Source organism: Onychostruthus taczanowskii, unplaced genomic scaffold (genome assembly GCF_017590055.1).
Source record: "Onychostruthus taczanowskii isolate IOZ18803 unplaced genomic scaffold, ASM1759005v1 scaffold57, whole genome shotgun sequence".
In the NCBI taxonomy this organism is placed as follows: domain Eukaryota; kingdom Metazoa; phylum Chordata; class Aves; order Passeriformes; family Passeridae; genus Onychostruthus; species Onychostruthus taczanowskii.
The window spans coordinates 4498005-4522788 of record NW_024503346.1 but is presented as its reverse complement, the minus strand read 5'-3'; the positions used below and the strand labels follow the sequence as shown (position 1 = coordinate 4522788).

At 44.4% G+C, this 24784-nt stretch overlaps 1 protein-coding gene across 1 annotated transcript in view; it reads right to left on the bottom strand.

Moving 5' to 3' along the window:
* CDH4 (cadherin 4) overlaps positions 1 to 24784 on the bottom strand; it is a 416129-nt gene that overhangs the window by 87506 nt on the left and 303839 nt on the right. Inside the window, exons 5-6 of the mRNA XM_041417862.1 lie at positions 9108 to 9263; positions 334 to 478 (exon numbers count right to left, since the gene is read on the bottom strand). Of these exons, the coding sequence (XP_041273796.1) occupies positions 334 to 478; positions 9108 to 9263 (301 nt within the window). The remainder of the gene's footprint in view (positions 1 to 333; positions 479 to 9107; positions 9264 to 24784) is intronic.

Here is a 24784-nt window from a genome sequence, read left to right as displayed (position 1 = left end):
CTTTCAGTGCTCTGTAATTAGAATAACAGCCCTGTACGTGTGCAGTGAGTGTATGAGAATGGTGCTACACAGCATTACTCTACAAAACTGCTGCTTTTCCAAATTCCACAGCCAGGAAGGGACCACCAGGACCCAGGTTCCCTCCATCCCAAGTCTGCGCTTTGTCTTCATCCAGAAAAACAGACACAATGGGATTGTTCTCACCTCCATCAGTCTTCCACCAACAGCCAGCAAGATCAAACCTCATCCTGTGTTCCCAGCAGAGCCCAAGCCACCACACCAGATGAATGACTGAAAAGCTGAGAAACTTTGAGCCTTTTTTTTCAACTGTACCTGGTTTAGAGCCTTCATCAACAGATCCATTATAGACTTGGTTGATGAACTCCGGCCTGTTGTCATTCATATCAATCACATAGATGTAAAGGTCAATAGGATTCTCCACCTTGTTTCCATTCATATCCACTGCATGAGCCCGGAGCTGGGGAGGAGCACAAAGAAAGCACAATATCAGAAAATGGATTTGTTGCAGAATGAGAGACTGTTTTGCAAGGATTGACTTTACATCATAAATACTTCCTCAAAATTGAATGGAGGCAGTATCTAATTCCAGCAGAAAGCACTGACATGGTTTCCATCTACACTCGACTCACAGTTTTTCAGAGCTTAATATAATATTGAAATAATATTTTAAAACAGTGATTGTCAGTGGAAACACTTCAGCTCTGCTGTAGTGATGCTATCTTATCTCCTTCACAGCTCACAGACCACCCTATTTTAATTTTTAAGACATATTGAACCTCGTCTGACAATCTGAAAAGCAAATTTTGCTTAGTTCCAAATAAAGTGAGGAAATGATTTTGAGCGAGAGGTTTCTTATGGGAACCTGCAGCATTTCACACCCATAATACTGGGAATTAGGAAGTGAGAAGATTTCAGCATGATCTTAGTAATGTTTATTCTTTGTTTAATCATGGTCTCCAGGAACACCAACAGCTACCGACCCCATTGCTCTGCGCACCAGAAGACATTTAAAAAGTCCCCTTCCTTCAAATAATGGGAGCCCCCATGGCACTAAGAATGCAATTTCCTCAGGCTTGAATAAAATACCCAGCGCTGAGGCATTTCAATAACCAGAGCCACAGTGTTAAGCCCTCAGTTAAACTGGAACTGCAGCTTTATCTTATTAGCAATAACCATCAGTAAAAACGCCCAGAAACAAGAGCATCTGTTTTCTGAACAAAAGAGACAGATACAACATGTCAAAATGAGTAATTAATAAAACGAAGCAATCACAATAGTCTGGAACAATCAGTAACCAGGTGAAAAAAATGGATAGCTTTCTCATTAAAGGGAACAGATGGCTACTGTAAATGGCGTGTGGCTGAGCACCGCGTCGGGAGAGCTCCGACAGCGAGGGGAGAGCTGCACGGCCCCGACCCGGCTGGCACTGGGGAGGCACTGCTGGCTCTGAGTGCTGCAGGTTCTGGCCACCATCCCTCTTCATCTCAGCCCCTGTGAGCACTGCTGAGCCTCCACTCTGCCACGAGAACGGGGATGGCACTCGGGATGGTGTGACATCGTGCAGGGCTGGCGGGCTGGGGAACCAAAGCTTCAGAGGATGTCAGCTTCACAGAGTCAGAGTCACACAATGGGCTGGGCTGGAAAGACCTTCAAGCTCATCTAGTTCCAACCCTCTGTCACAGGCAGGGAACCTTCCACCAGACCAGGGTGCTCCACGCTCCATCCAACCTGTGCTGGAACACTTGCTCTGGGCAACCTGTTCATGCCAGGGCTGGCTGGGACAGTGGGGCTGAAGGACAGGGGACACACCAGAGGAATGGAGGCCTCTGGTCCCTCCCAGCAGTTCCCTACACCATCAGGCTGCTGCTGGGAGTCAGAGCTGACTTTCCAGGGAGGTCTCCAGCTCCTCTGATGCATGACAAATAAATGTGCTAATTGCATTAGCCCTGGTTCCTGTCTTTCACTCTCGCTGTGCTGGTGATTGATGCAACTTTCCCCTTCATGTATGGTGCTCAGAAGTCCAGAGCTTAACAAAAGGAACTGCACACCATTAGGATGGGCTGGATTAACATTTAATCAAGCAAAGAGAACAAACTGCCACATGAAATGAGCTGGGGGAAAAACACTTTTTTTTTTTTTTTCTCCAAAGGAAATTAAGCAGCACGTTTTCTTTAAAGCCTGAAGAAGTCCAACTTTGCTTTCAATACAGGGTGTACCATTTGTGTTTCATAACGTGCAATGCTCTTAATATCTGCATTTCTTTCCTACATAGGAACTGCTTTGGCTCCCACCTGTTGAGCTATCCTTCATCATGTCAGATGTAGCAATTCAATAACTTTACAGTCAGAGGTCAGACTGTCTTTGAAAAAAAGTAATTCAGAGCTAAAATTAAAGTTATTATCTTCAAACTGAGGCAGCACTGGGCTCTCTCTTACAGCATTTCCAGCAGCGGAAATGGTTCCATTCAGAGATAAAGCAGAGAGCAAAGCTGGTATCTCCCCCCTCAGATCTGACTCTCCCCCTGCAAATTTTTAATTACATTTGATAGCTTTTGTTTGAAATCTCCAGGAGTAAGGGATTTCTCAGCAATGCACATCTATCTGCTTGTTGCACTCACTGAGCACATGTACCCATCACCGCATTACTGCCTGCACTCAAGGCAAAAAAAAAATTCAATAAGCAAGACTGCAGGAATCTCATCAAACCTGTGGTGACATGCTCAGGTGTCCTGAGCCCAGCACCAGCACTGGGCTGAGCTATGGGAGGCAGGGCAGTGCTGGGCACTGGAGTGGTGTCCTGTCTCAGCATCTGCAGTGCCAGGAAGATGGCAGCCTCTCTCCTCTCCTCTCCTTTTTTTGGCCTGGCTTCAGTGAACATTTCTACTTTTTTCCTTTTGTGCTTTTTTGCATTAATTTTCTCTGCCTGCTGTCTCTGAACAACTCTCATGTGCCAATGCCTCCATATCTCCCACAACATGTGGCTCCCCTGTGGTCAGTGCCAGCTGTGGCAAAAGCAGAATGGAGTCCTGAGCCACAGGGTTGAATTTCAACTCAATGGGAGCTGTTCCTGCTAACAACTATTCCTTGTTAAGAGACAATTCCTCATTAGAGACCATCCTCAGCAGAGAGAGCCAAGGAAGGAGGGACTCCAGGGGGTCAATCTGTCTGCTAGGAAACTGGCTGGATCTCCAAGGCAGATCTGTACTGCATTTCCCTTCCTTAATTAGCCTTCTCCCTCATTCTTTTGTCCTGCTTTTGGTACTCATGAGGCACTCTCAAGGTGGACAACACACTTTGCTCTGGAGCCATTCCTCAGTGGCTGAGATGGGGCTCATTCCTGCCAGGCACAGTCGGAGCCTGCGTGGGGCTCTGTGGCCACCTGTGACCAAGCCACCTCTGCCACCTCTATTCTGGTGTTGAAGTGATGGAGAGCATAAAAAGCAGATGCATGGGAATGCTTTGTAGCACTGGGAAAGGCACAAAAGGTGATGGCTGAGCTCCACCAGACACACACATCATTTTTAAGCTGGAAAACACACAAGTGCAAGGTGTGTGAAAATCACCTGGCCCACAGGCCACATGCCACACATGGGGCATGCACAAGTATTCAAATGGGAGCTGCTGTGTGCCTGAAGAGACAGTTAAGAAACATTTATAAAGTTAGTTTGAAATATTTACATTTTCCTCAAGAGGGAGAACATGACAGGAGTGAAGAAGGAATAAAGTCAAGTCAAATACCTTACAAAGGATTCTGAAAAATTAATACACGTAGCCAACTAATCTCTAGCTGATGCATCACTCTGCTGTACCAGCCAAGGAGCTGGCTCAATATTCTTTAACAAATACTGTTTAAAAGTGTGACAATTATTGCTATCATATTCAGCAGCAGCTACCACAGGTCTCTGAGGTTTTCCTACTGACAGTTTCCAGTGTAAATGTAGCTGTTGGCATACAAATGATCTGGTATCATGATTATTGATTACACTGGAGGCTGGTGGTATCTGAAGGTAGTTAGTCAAAGTCAACACAGTGAATTGTGTTAAATATGAATATTACTTAGGCACTAATACTACTAATACAAATATACATTATCAATCAGTGACAGAGCCTTTAGGCAATAAGCATACAATGTCATGCCTAATTTGTGTGCTCTTAATTGTGATTAAAAGTTCAATTTAGAGCATTGTGACACAAATGGCTGGCATTATTCAACATGGTTCAAAATACTGGAATTATCCCTTAATTTGTAGTAAAATTGCTTTGTTCCTTTTCATTTAAAACAACTCTTTGTCAGTCTATAACCCACCTGCTCTGCTCCAGCCATTTCTGAGGGAGTATTCCATCAGCCTGAAGCTGACAGTGCACACATGTGTCTGGAACTGGGTTAGGACTTGCTTCAAAGTTTCCCTATAATGCATATTACTTGAGTATCATAAGCAATGATTACTTACTGACATGTTTATGCTGATGTCTTTTGAAAACAGAGCTTGAAAAACGTCTTGGAAAACTAAGCTACCAATTTTCTATCCCTTGTACTTGCCAGGCCTAACTGCAGCTTAATATGAAACTGGTGTCTGGATCAGGAAAGACATTGAGAGCCACTAATTCTGTCAGCAGCACAAACGGGACTTGGGGAGTGCAGCTAAACAAGGCCAAGAGAACTCATGCATATTAAGTATTACTACCTGCTGAAACTTCCTTGGCATGCAGAGAACATTCCAGGGGCTGACTGCAAGGGGACATGCAGCACATGCCTGCCACAGTGAGATGGCAGAGAAATGTGGGGAATGTGTCCCTGGCTGTGTGTCCCTTGCTGTGTTTCCCTGGCTGTGTGTCCCACGGCTGTGTGTCCCTTGCTGTGTCTCCCATGGCTGTGTGTCCCTTGCTGTGTGTCCCTTCCTGTATGTCTCTGGCTTTGTGACCCATGGCTGTGTGTCCCTGGCTGTGTGTCCCTTGCTGTGTGTCCCAGGCTGTGTGCCCCACGGCTGTGTGTCCCTGGCTGTGCGTCCCTTGCTGGGTGTCCCATGGCTGTGTGTCCCATGGATGTGTGTCCATGGATGTGTGTTCCATGGCTGTGTGTCCCATTGCTGTGTGCCCCTGGCTGTGTGTCCCATGGCTGTGTGTCCCATGGCTGTGTGTCCCTTGCTGTGTGTCCCTGGCTGTGTGCCCCACAGCTGTGTGCCCCATGGCTGTGTGTCCCTGGCTGTGTGTCCCATGGCTGTGTGTCCCATGGATGTGTGTTCCATGGCTGTGTGTCCCTTGCTGTGTGTCCCTGGCTGTGCGTCCCTTGCTGTGTGTCCCATGGCTGTGTGTCCCATGGATGTGTGTCCATGGATGTGTGTTCCATGGCTGTGTGTCCCATTGCTGTGTGTCCCATGGCTGTGTGTCCCTTGCTGTGTCTCCCATTGCTGTGTGTCCCTTGCTGTGTGTCCCTTCCTGTGTCTCCCATTGCTGTATGTCCCTGGCTGTGTGTCCCTTGCTGTGTGTCCCTTGCTGTGGGTCCCTGGCTGTGTGTCCCATAGCTGTGTGTCCCTGGCTGTGTGTCCCTGGCTGTGTGTCCCTTGCTGTGTGTCCCTTGCTGTGTGTCCCAGGCTGTGTGTCCCACGGCTGTGTGTCCCTTGCTGCGTGTCCCATGGCACTAATGATGCCAGGGTGGCTCCCAGGCCATCACTCAGTGCCACCTGTGCAGTTCCACACCACGACGTGGGGTTGGTTAAGTGGCTGCAGAGCTCTTTTTGTTTTCCTCTGCTCGTATTTTCAGCTGACTCTGTGTCTGGGATGTCTGCGAGGTCCCTGGAGAGTTTGTGCTCTGGTTTGGAGTGCAGACACAAACAGATGAGGCCAAAATACAGCTGAACTTGCCATCACCAGCACAAACAGCACCTGGGCTGGGGCTCTGAGTCCCAAAGGCACATACATCTCTACATAACTCAAGCTCAGAATGATCCTCCCTAAAAGTTCAAGAATGATCACAAAAACAGGAGAAGTTCTGCTGCAGAACTCCTGATCTAATTAGAAAAAAATCTGTTTCACCTTAGGGAGTGAGGCAGGTTTCATCAGACAAATGGCTTGCTGAATGCAGGGAGTGTTAAAACACTAGTATTTTAAAAATGGTAGTCCTGAAGCAATACAGATAATTATGCATAAGAAAATATGTGTTGAAAATGTGGGAGTTAATGAAACAGAACTCTTGATATGTAGCCTTACAAAGACTTGCAAATTATTGTTCTTTCTTTTATAATTAGTTTTTAGATTACCTGGGAACAAAAGCAGCAAGGACAACACTCGAGAGTGACAGAGATGCTGAAAAGATTCGGTTTTTGTTGTTTGGGGCTGCAGAAAACCTGAAGCTGTGTCAATGCACCCACCTTCAGCTGGAACACAGGGCTGCACCAGACACAGAACCCATGTCCTGCTGGGTCAGAGGGACCAGTGGTGCCTTGCAGCTCCACTGACATTCTCACTGAAGAGCAAAGCTACTAATTCAAGCCAAAGAAAACCACAGCAGATCTCAAACAAGTTTAAAGTGGCCAAGCTCTCCAGTTCACATCCAAGCCTACACCTCAGTCACTGCTCTTCCAGCACTCAGTTCAAACCTGGCTGCATGTTGCCTTTCCTATCAGTTAGAGACTGGGCTCTATGAAGTGGCATAAATTCATTGACTTCTTCAAACCCTCCACTAGCCAAGACTTTGGAATTTATTTTCTTTCTGGAAATGGGCCAAATTTTTTCTCATTTCCAGCACTGATCATTCCTACTGTAAGTTTCTGCTCAAGTGTTTGGGTCATTGCTTTGTGCATGGTGTATTTATAAAGGCTTTGTAAAGGGTTAGGAAATGAACAACTGAAATCATCAATCCATTGCTACTGAAGCTGAAGGACCTAAAGGTCATTTACAGACACAACTTAAAATGTTCTTCACCACCTTCTACTATTCTCCTAACAAAGATTTTTCTACCATTCAGTATTCCTGTCTATAAGGTCTCATAACATACTCATCAGTTATTCTCTCTGTGAAATACATCTTCCTGTAACCTTCAGAGTATGAATATGCTTATTTACACATGGATGCCACTAGTTCAAGGTTTCTGTGAGGAACAGCAAAGGCTGGAAATCCTGTGGTATGTACAAGGCACATTCATCCCATCACCTTTGACAAGGCAAGAATTCAATTTGCTCAATTCACTGTGACTGGTAGGTTCAGTTCATTTTTAAGGGGCACAGGGTTTGTTAGGATGGAGGACAAAATCTGTTTCATCTCATGTTTTTGGTTGCGAGTGTCTGATTGCAGACATCACAGCGGCTCCATCAAAAGTCTTAACTTTTTTATTATTGACTAGACTGTTATAATAACCTGGCACTGCTGAAACAGTATCAACAACGCTGAGATGACACACACTTTATCTCAAATACTTCTCCAAAACAACCTTTCTTCATATTTTCCTAGGCACAACAAACAAAATAATTGTTCTTGTTCACAGAGTATAAAATAATTTTTCTTCAGAACTCCTTTTACCCAGGGGAAATCTCTCTTTCCACCCAACTAAAGAGGTAATCTATTTTCTTTATCTTTCCACCCCAGCCCAGAAGCTGTGTCAACATGGTTAACTGGATAGCTGATAAAGCTGACAGAATGAGCATCTCCGACGGCGCAGTTCGGGATGCGGTGTCACTGGAAGTGACCCGTGCGCTCCGCTGGCATTGCAGCATCCCTGGGAAGGGCTATTACCATGCCAGGAGATGGAGCTAAGGCTGATAGCAATCCAGGAAACAGCCTTTCACAACCACTTCAGCAGACAGCTAGAGAGCAGATGCAGAAAATGTTTGAAATTTTGCAGGGCTATCATGCAAGGCGTAACCTATTCTTTTAGCAATTTGTGGGACTGGAACTGCTGTGCAATTGAGGAGCTGGGATTTATATCAAAACACAGCAATCAATTACACTGTGAGCGTTCTGCAGGTAGTGCATTTTATGAACAAGGATAGCATGAGGCACCATCACTTTTGAGTGTAATTAATCTTAATTAATTCCCTGATATTTAATATTAGCCTATCTGTGTATTTAAAAACCTATCTGACACACCCCCATCATACTGCCTGAACATCTCCTGGCGAATTAAAGTGAAAAATGACTATAGCAATTATTGCATGTTTAGATGCAGTAATGATTCTTAAATTAGTAATTTCCCAAGACATGCTAATGTAGTGACTGGCTTCTCATGGTTTTGGGTGGCTCAGTCTTCACATAAATTTGCATGGATTTAACAAGCAGTGTGAAGTTGCACCATTTTAAACAAATGACTCTGTGTCTGAAAAAGACATCAGTTTATCTCCACTTTCATATAATCACAGAATTGTTTAGGTTGGAAAAGCCCTCTCAGATCACGTCCAACTGTTCCCCCAGCACTGCCAAGCCCATCACTCAACCATGTCCTCAAGTGCCACATCTACACGGCTTTTGAATCTCTCCAGGGATGGTAACTTCACCACTGCCCTGGGCAGCTTGTGCCAGGGCTAGACAGCCCTTTCAGTGAAGAAATTTTTCCTGATATCCAACCTCAATCTCTCCTGGCACAACTTGAGGCCATTTCCTCTTGTTCTCTCACTTGTTACTTGGGAGAACAGACCAACCCCATGTGGCTACAACCTCCTTCCAGGGAGTCATAGAGTGATGAAGTTTCCCCTGAGCCTCCTCTTCTGAGTTGAGGGGGTTGAGCCCCCCACCGGCTCTGTCAGCTGCTCACCATCAAACTCATCTCTCTCCACCCTTCTCCAGCTCTGCCACCCTTCCCTGGACATGCTCAATGTGGTGAGGGGCCCAAAACTGACCCCAGATTTGAGCAGTGGCCGCACCAGTGCCCAGCACAGGGCGACAATCACTGCCCTGGTCCTGCTGGCCACACTACTGCTGATACAGGCCAGGTGCCATTGGCCTTCCTGGCCGCCTGGGCACATGCTGGCTGATGGTCAGCTGCCACCAACCAGCACTTTGCATTGGCCTGGCAGATTCAGCATGCCCCTTCTTGAACCCAGCAATCCTGCCTTGAGCTTGTGAGCCCAGCTGTAAGTCAGGACGTTTGATGCTCACGTGGTAGGAAGCTCTTTCCTCCCTGTCCATCGGGCGTGTCACGTACATCCTGCCAGACACAGGGTCAATGTTGAAGACCTCCATGGGCGGCTGGTCGGCTCCCACTCCAGTGATGCTGTATCTGATATGGATCTCCTTGTCCTTATCCGAACGGATCTGGAGGAAATAACAGAGACGGAAATCCATAAGTTCTGGACAAAAGCCATATGGATGTTTAAGCAACTTTAAAAGATCTCAGCCTGAAGGCTGCAGAGATGTAATACCACTGTGAGTCCTGAACGCCAAAGATTTGGCAAAAAGCCATGAAAAGTACATTCCACAAAGTTTCAGCTATTTTGCTCCTTTTTAATTCATGAGAAATCATTGAAATTGTGACTTTTTAACTGAGATGTGGAATAGCCTAAAATGCATAAAACCCACTGTTTGCATATTACTGAAACCCTGGTCTCCTTAAAGTGTCCAAATTTTTCAGCTATACCCAGAGTCTCCCAGCCATTAATCATTTCTGAAAACGCTGTCTGCAAGCTCCCCCATTGTACTCTCAGTCCTGGTGACTGTGCACACAAATACTCCCATGAAATTCAAAGAACGGGGCTGTTTGCTCCTCTTTGTCCAACCCTGCTGGCTTGACGAGGCCAGGCTGGTAATGCCCAGTGGGATGGTACCATTTCATGTGATATTTGTTGAGGGAAAGCATGTTTTGGACACTGTTTCTAAAGCCCTTCCCTCCTGCACTTTGAGAACAACACTGCAAGCCGAGTACAGCACAGTGAGTTGCATGAACCTTGGATACAGAGCTGAGGAAAAAAAGAAGGGAGGTTAATATGTTGTCCTAGCAACCCTGACTATCTCTTTAAACACAAATTTAATTTTCTGATCAAATGCTGAAAGAAGTTCTTGCAACAGCATGACTATTCCCAAAAGAAAGTGCAAGGTACAAATAAATTACCACCCCCTGCACCATCACAAAGTGTCTTGGCACTGCAAAAAGCGACGTGCATAAATTTTTCCCTAACAGGTCTATGAATACAACGAAGTAGTGGGAAGATAATAGAGCCCTCGTAGCTGAATGCACGCTGGCATCTCTGCTACAGCAGCTGCACCCTTGGAGGTGCCTGAGTGAACTTCGTGGGATCCTGTGTCCCCCAAACAGCCTGGATTTGGGGAGAGAAGGTCATTTTCCAAGAGAAGAGGAGGTTTTGCTTGTCAGGCAGAGGAATTGGGATGGGGCTGTGGGCTGCTGCACACTCCTCCCATGTGTGACCTTCTCTGTTCCTTCCCCTCCTGACACAGGAGGCTGACAAGACGCTGAACGTGTCGGTGCAGGGCAATATCAGATCCCTGTCTCCCAGAATCTCCTTTGATACCTTTGTCCAGATCATTACCAAGTTTCTACACTGTTTTCTTTGTGCTTCCCCCACCAAACTGTCTGCTCCTGCTAATGGCTAATCATGTCAGTTATTACAGGCACCGCCAGGATTGATCCGCGCGGCACCTGCGCCGCTGGAGCTGCAGGTCAGGGAATAGACACAGCTCCATTTGTCTTCTCTCCAAAGGATTCACTGCTTGTTACACTGTTAGTACTGAGAAAACTGACTGGACTTACACTGGTACAGTCACTTAAAAGAGGGCCTGTACACTGAAAGAGACCTCATGCTGCACAGGAGGATTTGTCCAGATTTACGTGGGGCTAGCAGGTATTTCTAAGAGAGACACAAGTAGAAAAGCCATGAATTCAACTTTCATTAGTGAATCTGTGGGTGAGGAGGGTATATCAAAATCAAGCATTGCTTGCACAACTGTGGTTTCAGTGACAGCATTGTCACCAGTTTGACAGCTAAAGATCACAGTCCCCATTTTCAGAAGGTCAGCTCTGCCCTGCCAGAGGGAAGGGCTGGAAATCGAGCTGGTGGCAATGTCTGTGCAAATGCACAGCTCACACCAGGGAGTTCAAGCTCCAACCCACTAAATCCACACCTGGAGCCAGGCTTCAGGTAAGTGGAAACAGGAAGACACTGCTGGACCTCCAGCTCTGAGCCAGGCTGGGGTTCCCACCTTACAAATTAAAAAGGGTAATGTGGGACACACAGCTGCGTGTCTTCATCGGTGTGTGTCTGCACAACTCCAAACAAACTATAATGTAAATTTACCCTTAAAAAAGGTGGGAAAAACCCAAAACTACCCAACAAAGGTATTTTGCACTTCTACCCAGCCCCAGCCTGGCTCAGCTACGGCTGTGCTTGAGCACAGATGCCAAAGAGCTAAGCAGACACTACAGGGAACCAAAATGGGAGCAGTTTTAACCCGAATCACAGAAGGGAAGAGCCTGTTAGTGGACATTTTTCTGCTCTATTTCCTGTTGCATATAGTACCCAGATCCCATTGTGATAGAAGCATTAGAAATGCATAGAGAGAGACAGAAACAGGGAAAAGGAGCCTGGATTTAAATATTCAGTGCTAAAGGCACTATATTTTATTTTTGGGAAACGCAGATAAACAGAAGCTCTCGAAGAAAGCTATGTACAGTTTAATAAAGTGCACGCTATAGGATGTCCTTGCAGCACTTTTATTAGCATTAATAGGGTCTAAGCTGTCTGTATGTAAATCATTGCAGATCTAGGAGATGAAATATATCATAAGACCCACAGCCCATTATACTGAGAGAAATCCATGAGCTAATTATACTGCATTGAGCAAAACAAAGATGGGGGAAATATCCTGCAAATATTCAGCAATTTGCTGTTAATTGCAATCATAGCACAAGGGTTTGCCTGCTACCTATACTTAAATCCATTTCCAGTAAAAATACAAGGGTATGAAGTGTTCAGAAAAAAAATAATGTAAGAAGTAGCACTTGTCACAGAAAGTTGCAAAGACCATTGACAACGAAGCATAGTATATTTTACTGCCAGGGAGATATTTATCACACACATACTTTTTATATTGGAGCATATAATTTTAGCACTCTTAATGAGATTAAAAAAAAAAAAAAAAAATTTTTCAGTAATCCTGTAACATTTTGACCAAAGGTTTAATTTGCCTAATTCCCAGGGTGCAATTTATTAAATCTTGTTGAGAAGTTAAGAACATTATCTGAACACAATGCAAGGTTTACTTCTTTTGTTGAAACTGTTCCTGGAGCAGTTTACCATAATAATAATAATAATAATAATAATAATAATAATAGCAATAAATCCCTCTCGATTCCCAAGGAGCTCACTAAATCAGGAATAAAAATTACAGGTTGGGGGAATTTACTGGTTCAAAAGGGAGTTACTTTTCCCTTCATTTATCCTGGGAAATGTGAAGATGGTAACAGATCCATATGATAATCTTCTGACTGGAGAACATACACATGAATTTTCCTTTCATTTATCTCTCCTTTTATAATGCAGTCAAGAGGTATGCAGGGCTCTGGGTTACAGAACAGATGGCAGAGGGATGGTTTTCCTTAGCTGCATTTATACATTTTTTACTCGGAGAACCCTTGGAGCTTTGAGCTTCTCCAGTGCCTGGCATGATACAGTTCTGCATATGATGATGTGAGCAGGATGAATGATGATGGCTGATGACTGTCATAAAAGGAATTTGCTTGCAAAGCAGCTTTTATGCTCTAAAAAGCCCCTCTGGGATGGAGCTTGGAGTGGATTGATTCACTGGCGAGGGAAAATGTCCCAGATCAAAAGGCAATTTATGTTGGAAGATGCAATCCCTTGTTCCCACCCTACCTCACGAACACAGGTAGCATTTTCCACGCAGGAACCCTCACCAGTCTGACAGATAGAAATGGCCCATCTGGAAGCTGTGGGATCAGCCACCAGAGCCCCAGAGGGAGCCTGCAGCAGAGCCAGGCACCTCTCTGGAGCTGCCATCCCTCTGCCTGGCTGTGGCCAGCAAGGACAGGGTGGCCTTGCAGCCCAGCACTGAGTGGCTGGAGCTCAAATCATTGAGGCATCACCCAAAACACAGCAAAGTTTGGAACTCAGAACCAGAACATCTGGAGTCTGATTCAGCCCTTATTTCTACAAAGCAATCCCAGAAACAGGAGAAATGGTGCAATGTCACAAGATGGGGATCTTCTACTGCAGGTTCTGATCTAGTAACGAAAATGTTTGAAAATGAACACTGCAACTCTTGAGACAATACAGGGCTAAGCTGTTCCAAGCTGGCCTCTCCTCAATGTCACATTTAGACAGAAAAGCAGTGTTTGTGGCACAGGATTGCACCCTGCTTTTACAGATAACATCTTGGGGATTGTGGATCTCCATCAGGATTTATTGGGAAGATAAACCATTCCCACAAACTTTACTAGTGAACAGAATTTCAAGTGGTGAGCTCCTCTAAGGTACCATATTTTATCACTGTTTTTCTTCTGCTGACCCACACCCTTGTGCTCTCAGCACTGCCCTTTCTTGCTGCAGGGGTTTGAATCCCCAGGCCCTCCTCCCTTGTCCCAGCAGTGACAGAAACCTCCAGAGATCCCTGCAATGCTCCCATGCCAGGAGCAGGGGTGGTACAGAGCAGGCAAAGCTATGTGGTCAGCACTGAGGGCACCAGTGAGAACATAAATTATACAGTTTTTGGAGCACGACATTGCCAGGAAAAAAAGTGTTCCAATGGAGACTGTTTAGAGAGCAGTAAAGGAAATGCCTGGAGGCCCAGGAAATGGGGTGTGTAAGGAAAAGCTGAATGAACAAGGACAACTGAGCCTACAGAAGAGAAGATGTGACCGTAACAACAGTACTCCTGTACCTAATAAACTGTATTTAGAGAATTTCATAAGGTGTCTGTGGTCTGGGTTCTGCCCATCCCTGCACTGTGCCTGGAAATGTATCTGGAGAAAGCAAAGTAGGACATTTATCCTCTGTTACATTTTCCTTCCACAGAATGAACCAGAAAATAAATTTCCTTTTAAATTCTTTGTCTTGCTCTACAACATATGGAGTCAAAAATGCCCTTCAAAAAACACTTAGTTTACCAAATCTTCTACTGAATAGTATGCAAGATTTGCACTAACATGACCTGGGGATACTTAGACTTGATTTTTTTGTTTTATAAAACCCATTATAATTATTAATGAACACATAAAATAATGTAAATGATAAGCAGTAAGTGTCTTTTATTATTAAGCTCTTAGCTATTTTGCCCATTAAGAAAACCAAATTAAAATAATTGAAGATTATAATCTGTCATGCATTCAAAATGCTCCATAGAAATTCAGACAGGCAAACATATTCAAAGCCTTTAAAAGAGCACACTTAAGAGTCAGTCTAAGCATTTCAGGATTGGCTCATTAATTTTAGTGGAAATATTTTAATTCAACTACTCTTACTGTTTATTGAAATCTTTACTAAGGACTTATTTATTTTTAACTGAATTTGCAATATGTTTAGGACTCATTTGTACTAAAGTTCTTAACTCTTATTTCACAGTTGTTTTAGAAGCCAGTAAAGAGACACATCTCTAGCCCTGTATTTCCAAACAAATTACTGCATGTTGCTGAAAGAACCACATATGGTTTCAATAAAAAGATGCAAAAGTCAAGCAGAGAAAAATTAAGACAGATTTGGAGACCCAGCCAGGTGAAGGTAACATTTAACTTCTGTCTCCTTTTTACCACACTTGCCAATGACCCCAAGCTACCTCCTAGAAGGAAATGAAAAAAAAACCCAAAACCCAGATCCTCTAAAAGACTTCTGTCTTCAGAGTAAATCCTCTCTTCTTGCCTCTCATGCCTTGCAAGGGGGATGCTTTGACATGGCAAGGGTGGTTTGTAGGATTTTCACTAACTCCAGCCCTGGGTTTAGCAGCAGCTTGCCCTTAAGTGTTCATCCACCCCTGGACAAAATGAGCATTGACCGAGCCAAGTGTCCATGGTGGTGGCATTTACAAACAAGGTTAAGTGGGGAAAGATCTCTACTGGCAAAGAAAGAAGGGATGGAATTGCACATTTTTACTTGGGGATTTCTTTCTTTCCTCAACTGGGACTGGTTTCATCTCACACATGATTTTCTAAAAACTTTGTATCTGGTTTCAGATAAAAAGAAGAGAAACAAGTCTTTCAAGGGTGAAATCCATCCTCCTGAAGACTTAAGTATGTATCACATTTCCTGGAAGAAGTGGTTTTCTCCTTCCACCAAGAAAAAGAGAACCAAGGACTACACCTAGACTAGAGACCAGATTTTCACATGGTTGAGATTCACTGCTGAGAACTTAAGTTTCTTCCTCTTCTTTAAAATACAAATCCAAAGCTGAACTATAAAATGTTCCCTTCGCCTCAACGGCTGGATGTCTCCCATGTCAAGTTAACTCTTCCAGCTGAAATCTGTGCAAAGTGATTTCTAATGTTATTTATTTTGATGATAAGACAGAGTCCAAGTAGTGCCCCAGAGAGATTCAAGCTGTCATATAAGCCATTAATTTAACTGATGATGCAGCCTGTGTTAAAGAAACGAAGCTATGAGATGCCTGAATCCAAAAGAGAAGAACCTATCCTGTGTGCCTGGCTTGTTCTGTGGTACCTGCAGAGGAGCCCATTCCCATCCAGCCCTTCTCATCCAGCCAGTCCCATCCAGCTCATTCCCATCCAGCTCATTCCCATCCAGCCACTCGCATCCAGCCATTCCCATCCAGCCATTCCCATCCAGCTCATTCCCATCCAGCCATTCCCATCCAGCCCTTCCCATGCAGCCATTCCCATCCAGCCCTTCCCATCCAGACATTCTCATCCAGCCATTCCCTCCAGCCATTCCCATCCAGCTCATTCTCATCCAGCCCTTCCCATCCAGCCCTTCCTATCCAGCCATTCCCATCCAGCTCATTCCCACCCAGCCATTCCCATCCAGCCATTCCTATTCAGCCCTTCCTATCCAGCCCTTCCCATCCAGCCATTCCCATCCAGCTCTCCTGCTCCTTACCAGGAGGATTTGCTTCCTCTGTACGCACCCTGTGAGTGCTTGGCTGAGGTGCTGCACCAAATGTTCAGCTGCTGACAGCTCCCAGCATTTCACAGGTCATTTGGCTTCCACATGGCTCTCTCTGTCCAAGGGCTCCTCTCCAACCCTGCTGCTCCCATCAGGCCAATTACATCCACATGGACACACTCCTCTGGAGCCTTCCCTATGCCCATGGGTAGCTTTGATAGTTTTCACTCCTCTCGCGTCCAAGATTTTTTGAATTGTTTAGCAGAATTTTCCTCCTCTACCTGGATGAAAATGTAACACTGAGCAGATGGAGAGCAGCATATCAATCAGGCTCAATAAGGAGCTGGTAATGCAGTGGGAGAGAATTTCTGCCTGCAACTATGGCCAGTAACTGTGTGTGACCCCACACATAAGTACAGCATGAAATTGAACTTGTCAGACTCACAGTCTAATTCAAAACTACCATTATTCTGCTTGGGATAAAAGTGAAATAACAATGCTTTTGCCTAGAAAACCAAATTCTTTACATGATGAGATGACACACCACAAGCACAGAGTACCTGGTGTGCAGCAGTGCATTGAGGCCAAGGATTTGCTGCAGCTTAACTCTACTTTTCTACCTGCTGAAACAGCAAAGAATTTATGTTTTAGCTTGAGTTATCCTGACACAAAAAGATTGAAGTCTGCAGGGCTCAGGAGGCCAATCTGCTCTGTGTAACTCTGCAGCTGGTCAAAGTTTCTGAGTGGTGACTTGGGACTGCCAGAAGCTCATGTCAGGTCCCTGTCTTTAGCAGTGAAAAACTCAGTAAACTGCAATTTGCTGCATGGTCTTTATGATTAAACAATTAAGTAATTATTTCTCTCTCCCACTCACTATTATAAAGGTCAAGAAGCCAGGGTCCCCATATCAGGAACTGGCCAATGCTAATGGATCTTCCACATCCAACAGTAATTGATATGGCACAGTCATTTCCAAAGCAATATGTGCCTTTCTTTGGGCCTTTTGCAGCCTGAGAACTCCACTGTGAAAATGCTTCAGACTGTAGCAAGGCAAGAGAGAGGGAGGAGAGCAGCTCTGATGGGAAAAGAAGATTACAGAACACCTCCATGTGACCAACATCTTATCACTGCCAGAACCTTGATAGCAGAAGGAACAAAACTAATTTTTACTACTCTTCCCTTATCTCTCTTGCAAGAGAGCAGATTCTTCACTACAGTGACTGAAGGCATCCCAGTGGAGCTGATGTGCTGCTATCAGGTGAATTTTGGCCCTGAAGAAGTGAGGCAGGTTCCTACTGTGCAAGATGCAAGGGGCTGATAATGCCTGGCTGGGATTTGAACCAGATGCACAAACCCTCCTCTGCTGCAGAGGATGCTCCATGACAAAAGGTGAGAGGAAATACATCTGAGAGTTCAAAACACACTGTTCTTACTCCTCTGACAGAGGAGTTGTGACAGGCAAGAGAAGATCATCCTTCATGATCTGTTTACGAAGGGCTACCCACTGTTTCTTTGCAGAGGGCATCATCCTGCAGCACCTTCGTGCAGCTGGCCCCACTGCTGCCTGTGATGGCTATGCCTAAATGAAGACAAAGTCAAGAAAAACAAATCATGGCAGTGGGAATTTGTCCTCATTTCTTTTTGAAGTGTATCTCTCCTGAAGCCTTATGTCCTTACATCATGTCTGCCACAGAGCAAGCCTGGAAAAGTGAATCCAGCACCTTTCTGGGTAAAAATGAGCAGGAAACTCGAGTGCTCAGTGCAGAAGATAAATAAGGGTAGCAAATATTGACCTGCACAGGAGTAACCTGATCACTGTAACTAATGATTGAGGCCCTCAGCTGATATAAATCAGTGTAGACTCAGTGGCTTCAAATAGAGGCACGCTAATTTATTTCAGCTGAAAATCCAGCACATGGCATTTAAAAAATTAGCTGCACAGCAGAAGAACAAGTGAAGAATGCTCTTCACTCGACCCCCAGCAATTTACCACAAGCAGCATTCCTCTAGGTAGGACAGTGAGCTCAGACACAGGGAACAAACATTCAGGGGAGAACAAACACACTGGTGTCCCTATGAAGGAAGTTTTTCCCAGACTCAAAGGATATAATTGGTCTTAGTGTGTGTGACCCTTGCTTTTGTAGTGAGCTTGGCTTTCCCAGAGTCATGCACTGAACTCCCCATGGCATGATACCTATAGATACCCCTGATCATGGAGAAGTAGTGCTGTGGCATGATTGTGAGTGCTGCCCTCAGCATAAAATAAAGCTTTTGGACCTGCCTGCAAATAGCTAACAATGGGAAACAACAACAAAACCCTACAGTGTGTCTATTTTGGAGAACAAAATCTGCTGAGGCTTCTATTTGAGACACTACTTTGGGATGCTTGCAGAGCAGGATTTAAAGCTCTGCAGCTCTCATAGTCTCTCTAAAAAGTTTAATTACAGGAAGAGCAAACCTATTTGTTATGTAGGGTAGATTACATGGCATAGCATATACAGAAGTTATTTCAATGGTCAGTAAAAGGCAACACCAGTGTGAGGAGGCAGGGGATGAAGTTCTCTCTGTGCACTATGGGAGCAATCCTAAAAGACATCAGTGCAGGTCCAGGTTTGATGATCCTGAAGGATCCTGTCCACCCTAAGATATTCTATGATTCTGTGATTTACTGACCAGTGAACAAAGACAGCGTGAGGTGCCTTTGCTCCTAGGACTCATCTTCTTTTGTTACACAGATAAAATATTGAATTCTCCAGGATAACTCCTCCCTGATGGCCAAATTCTGCCCATGCACGCACACATACGTTTCCTTCCACAACAGCTATGCTGGACACTCCAGAGCTGTGTTTTCCCTTCAATAAACTTGCAGAGCAAGACACCACAAGAGCTCTGTGGTCAGGAATGCCCAGTAAGGTGACAGCAAACAGGCTGGCATCGGGCTGGCTCACCCATCACACAGCTGGATCCAGCCCGTGCCCACACAAACACATCTGGTGTGCAGGCACACAGCTGCATGCAGGACACTGCAGCTGCAGGACACACTGCCAGGCTCATGCCAGCATCCCCTCTCCCAGGCAGCTCTCCTGTGCCCTCCCATCACCTTCCTGCAGCCCCTGCACCAACACCCTGAGCTCCGAGGGTGCCTTTCCCTCTGGTGTGGGTGCCCTCACTCAAACACCCACTGCTTGTGCAGATGTGCCTCGTGCATCAGGGATGGGAGATTGCCTTCGAGGAAATTTTCAAACCTGGCTGAACTCTGCTCATTTGGAATGAATTCACAGGGCTGGATTTTTGGCAAGTTTTTCTCTTTCGTTAACTCTGCTTCTGAGTGGGTTTGATCTGAGACCCCTGCTTGCTTTGACTTGAATTCATGTTAGACTTATTCATGTGACTTATTGATGTGCTTCCCATCCACACACTTCTAATGCAAGAGGCAGACAGGCCAGCTTAAGGACATGGCGCCAGAGATTTAAAAAAAAAAAAATAAAAGCAGTAATTTCTGACACATTACAGAGCCCTTTCATATCACTTCCATTTATGGCACATTCTGGTTCTGGATTTAACTCTCCAAAGCAAGTAACAGTCCTCAAAGATCACAAACACAAGCTTCTCACCCTCCAAAAACCCCAACAACAACTGCATTAAAGTCATCAACAATTTTAGAGTCCAGACTGGTCTGGGCTGTCTAGTCTTAACTCCCCTTTTAACTGCAGATACTCTTATAGATGTACAAAATTTCTAGTTTAATTTTTTTTTTCTGCAGTATTATTAATTGATAATTTAATTTTTGATCTGGTGAATTACATGCATTATATGAATTCACCATCAGTGAAATGACAAGTTTAGAGCAGAATAGTTTAGGTAAGCAGATTGTCAGTGCTTATGGCTGTAAGACATAATTATGTACAGCCAACTGTGTAACGCGCTTGAAAAAATTATAAGCCTAGGCACAGAAATTAAAATTATTTCAAGATGAAGTTGTACAAATACAGCTGCAAAAAGCTGCGAAATCCTATTAATTTATGCCAACTGTAGTGGGTAGTGCAGGGGGGATCCAGCCCCCTCCTCCCTGCCAAAGGAAGTTTAACACCCAGTGAATAAAGGGCTGGGTGTTTACACAAAAGACTATTTCAGCTATTCTTTATATACTCATAAACTTGTGGGCATCAGCTGGTAACTTGGTATGATGACTCCTCACTGTGTCAGGGCTAACATTAATGCTAAATTACCACATGTCAGCTTAGGGTGGTTAATAATTCTACTGCATCTTGGACAACTTGAAGGTTTTCCTGAAACTGCTGTCAAATTGAATCTTTCCTTCGATCAATAAAGGAGCACAAGGAAATAGACCATTCGTGGTGTCAAAAAGAATAGATTAGCAAAATACCGTAAATGCAGCTGGCAGGGACAACAAACTGCATTCTCTTAGCTAGAGATGCCCAATAACCACATCAATACTTCCAATGAGGGGACCCACACGAGGAAATGGCAGTGTCTGCTCATCACATACCTCCTGCTCTGTTCTGGCTGCCACCAAAGCTCCCCTGACCCAGTGCTACCTGTGGATCTAACAGGCAGCAGGTAATTATGGGAGCAATATTTGTTCTACACCGCTGGGTCCATCAATTGCAGCCAGAGGAATGAAATAGAGAACGACTGTGAGCATGGAGAACCCGTCTGACCTGCTGCTTGTTTTCCAAGCTGTGTAATAGAGATATTTCTGGCAATGCTGAGGATCAGGACCAGCTGGGAACAGCCAAATCACGTAGGAAATGCAGAAATCTGCACACTGGGCTTATTTAGAGGGGTACTACCCACCCCAGACCGTGCTGCTTCTGCCACTTCTACTCTCAGTCAAGCACCAGCTACAACAAACACATGCTACTCCAGCAAGTAAAACAGATTGAAAGAGATGTTGTTCCTCTGTGCATTTGATAGCATCAATGACACATTTCAAGATACTCAACACTGGGAAACTGGGATCAGATCTCCAGTTCAACGGTGGTTCCTATCGAAACACCTGAAACCTAAATCAGATTATTCCTAAGGTTTCCTGCACACCTTACCATGGATATACAGCATATCTGGTCATGGGCTCCTGTAGAGCAGCCACAGGATGCTGCAGCCTCTATGTGAGGCCTGGAAAAGATTATTCCTTAGCATCAACTGCAGATGGCTTTGCTGAGCAGCACCCAACCTGCTCCTTGCTCCCCTGAGCAGCCCTCCAGGAATAGGGCTGGGAAGCCCTGCTCCAGTTTCCTTTTTAGAAGCACTAATGAAATCTGAGCTCTTACAACATCTCAGTGTTTTCTCCTGCTCTTTGATCTCTTCACTACATTCACTGTCGTGTCAGATGTTATAGTTCAGTTGTGAGTCAGAAATGTGTTCTCTGGGTCTTACAGATCCATCCCATCCAGCACACACACCTTCCCAAAGCTTTGTTGGAGCCTGATGACAGCAAGAGTGAACCTGAAACACAGGGTCCCCAACAACCTTTAAAACCATCAGCAGTGAGTAAGCAGAACCCATTTCTTATAGCACATTTTCTGAGCATTTTGATTTTTGGTGATTCAGGTCACTCCATCCAATACCCCGTTGCTGATAGATTTAGTTGTAGCAGTTATTCTCAGGCTGCAGGGCCCTGAGAAAGTGATGTGAAAGTTGCTGGTTGCTGGTAGCAGGAAATTGCCTTCATAATACTTTCAATTTAAAAAAGTTGGTAATGACGCAGGGAATAGGTCCTGTGGGAAGCAGGAAGGTTGAAAATAATCCACCAGCGAAAGAAATGTGAACTGCTGACTTTGGGCATTTAATTGGGATGGAATTACAGGTCATCTCCCTCCATCAATCCTGTGCACACTCCAAAGGTGATACTACAAAAGGAACAGATTATTATTATTTCATACAGTATCTTATTTTTTTTTTTTTTTTTTTTTTTTTTTTTGTATACAAGGAAATGAAAAGAAAACATTCTGCCACACACCCAAACCATGCAGATGCTTTATAAGCCATGCCTTGCTCTCTGAGCTGGTGTAAACCAGCACAACTTCTCTTAAGTTCAGCTTTACACCCATTTCCAGTGGCTGCCAGGCTGACCCAGTATTTCTGTGGTGATTAGAGTGGGATATCTCTTCATGTTTATTTCTGGGAAAGCTCAAAGTTGGCTCTTGTGCCTTTGAGGAGCTGGATGTATGTGGGGAAATGATGTTTCTTCAAATTCTAAATCTTCAGGGCTTTTTATTTTTTTTTTCTTTTTAATAAGAAGCAGGAGGAAGATTTCCTGACCCTCTGAACTATCCCTGGGTTTGAATACACTACATGGCATGCCTGTAAACACAAGAAGAAAGCTCTTGTGTGAAACTTCTTAAACTGCAGAGGATGACGGACAGCAAATGGGATGCAAGCCAAGGAACATGACAATTAGCACAGAGAAAGTTTTCAGGGTTTATTCCATCAGTCAGCACTTAAGGAGGCTTTGAAGGGGAAAAAGCATCCTTTTTATATTAATCCACTATTTCTGCACTTTCCCCCATTCCATGGATTTAGTGCTTAGCTGCTAAATATCTATATGCAGAGCTTTATTAAGAGGAGTTGGTTTACTTTTTGAAAGATTCCACATCCATTAGTTCATAGAGAGAAAAGAGGCAAAATCATTTCTCCCGCTGCAATACCCAGAGTTTAAATGACAATTTACTCTTCCCCAGCTTTTAGTACTTAAAGATGTGGATGAGAAAAGACTTAGCATTTCTTGCAATGTTATTTCTGGTCATCACCTTACTAAAGAGTTGGTTGTGCTACTGATGATAAAGTAATTCAGTAAAAGCAAAGGGAAAATCCTCCCTTTTCTCCCCCTTTTCTTTCCTATCTTGGCAGACTTCACATCTGAAGAGGCACCTTACTGTTCCAAGAGAAAATATTTGCTTTTTTCTTTAAAAAGAAAAAGTTCTCTCAAGCAAGAACTTGGGCAACAGCAGGGGACAACGCTATGCCAGTATTAATTAGCAAATTCCAAATGAATCCTAGTTTGTGCTTAGCAGGATATGGTTGAAAACGATATGAACTTTCAAAATGTTGTGTTGAGCATACAAGTTACTGCTTACTTTTTATATATATTTTTAATGAGCCTAACAAAGAAAGACTTGCTTTGGTAGGGCATCTTATTAATTTCCTCCATGGCCCTGTTCCCAGGCATTTGTGCTCTTGCCCATCTCTTTATCCAGAGGTTGACAGTCACTCTTAGCTCATCCCTTTTGGTTTGAGGCCACGACTGGGGAATGGCATTTAGCCTCTAATTAAGAGGTGGCGTGCGGGGCTGTCCCCTCTGTGACCTGAATAACCTAGCAGGGGGGCACAGTGACATGGAACACTCATCACCTCTGTGCCTCTTGGATCCTGAGTCCCCAGGACTCCAAGATGTGCCTCCCCCGCTGAGGAGTGGTGCTCCAGCACCTCTGATCCTGGGCTCTCCACCACAGCACAGGAGGCAGAGCAGGGCAGCAGCTACATCTGGCAGCACTGATGGACTCTAATCTAAATTTCAGGATTATTCAGGCTGTGACTAAGCTGGGGCACCTGCCAGTGCAAGGCTCATCAATTCTCTTTGATTTGGAAAACTTTGCATCTGTGTCAGAACTTCAGTTTCAAGGCAGAGCTCTGTGGCTGTTTTTCCTCTCTTTCCCTTCAATATTGAGTTTAAAAGAATCAGGAGCTGAGAGAAGAGACTGATGCACTGGTCTGGGGTAAGCAGCCATGGGAGGCTGTGAGTATTCATTCAGGTAGCTACAAGGAGAAAAAGATGCCCTTGGCAAGCTGAGAAACGTGAGATTCCCAAGTCTCCTTGTGCTTTCCCTTACCCTGGCAAACAGAACTGACAGTGCACAGAAGAGCTGGGGGCTATTGCAACATAAAGAACAACTGCAACATCCACTGGGATCCAGAACATTCAGAGCTATTTTAATCAAATTACTATCGATTAGGGACAAACTAGAGTCTGCTGAAGTTAATGGACACATTTCCATCGACTTCAAAGGGCTCTGAAACAGCCTGTAACCGAAAACAAGCAAGTACCAAAATGAGAAAATGCATTTAAGTCTCACCCTAATTGCATGAGATGAAAGAACTGTTTCAGCTGGAACTTTTTGAAATTATTCTGCCCGAGACAAGTGTCAAACACCTCAAATGGTCAAAAATTCAGCAAAGCTACCAGAAATAAGGAGAGCCTGACAGCAGCAAGCGTGGCCAGCTGAGGGTACCAGAGACACACAGAGAGATGTATCAGCTCTACTGACAGTTCTGGAAGACCTTCACTAACCTACATAGGAAAAAAATCTCTGCAATTCTGTGTGTGTTTAGATATATACACTAATTTAGTTTTACTTTCCAATCAAATTTATTTTCTCTAAGAAAGAAGAGGTTTTTTCTTCTTTTTCCCTGGAAACGTTAGGGTTTAATTCCATGCTACAAATGTATCATTTGTCCTTTTGTCTTCACAGGACCTAATCATCTTCTCTGAGGGATGAATACAAAATCATGACACAAGCAATTTGTTTAAACTAGCCTCTTTTATTGCCTAGAACATTTCATTGTCTTTAAAGCTATATATTTATGTGACAGCCAGACATCCATTAAAACACACAAACCTTAAGGCCTACGAGGTACAAAAGGGATTTCTTCTTTTAAATTTTGTAAGGGAGAAAACCAGGCCTGAATCCTGGAGGGTCATAACTTTACTGACCTTCATAACATTCAGTTCTT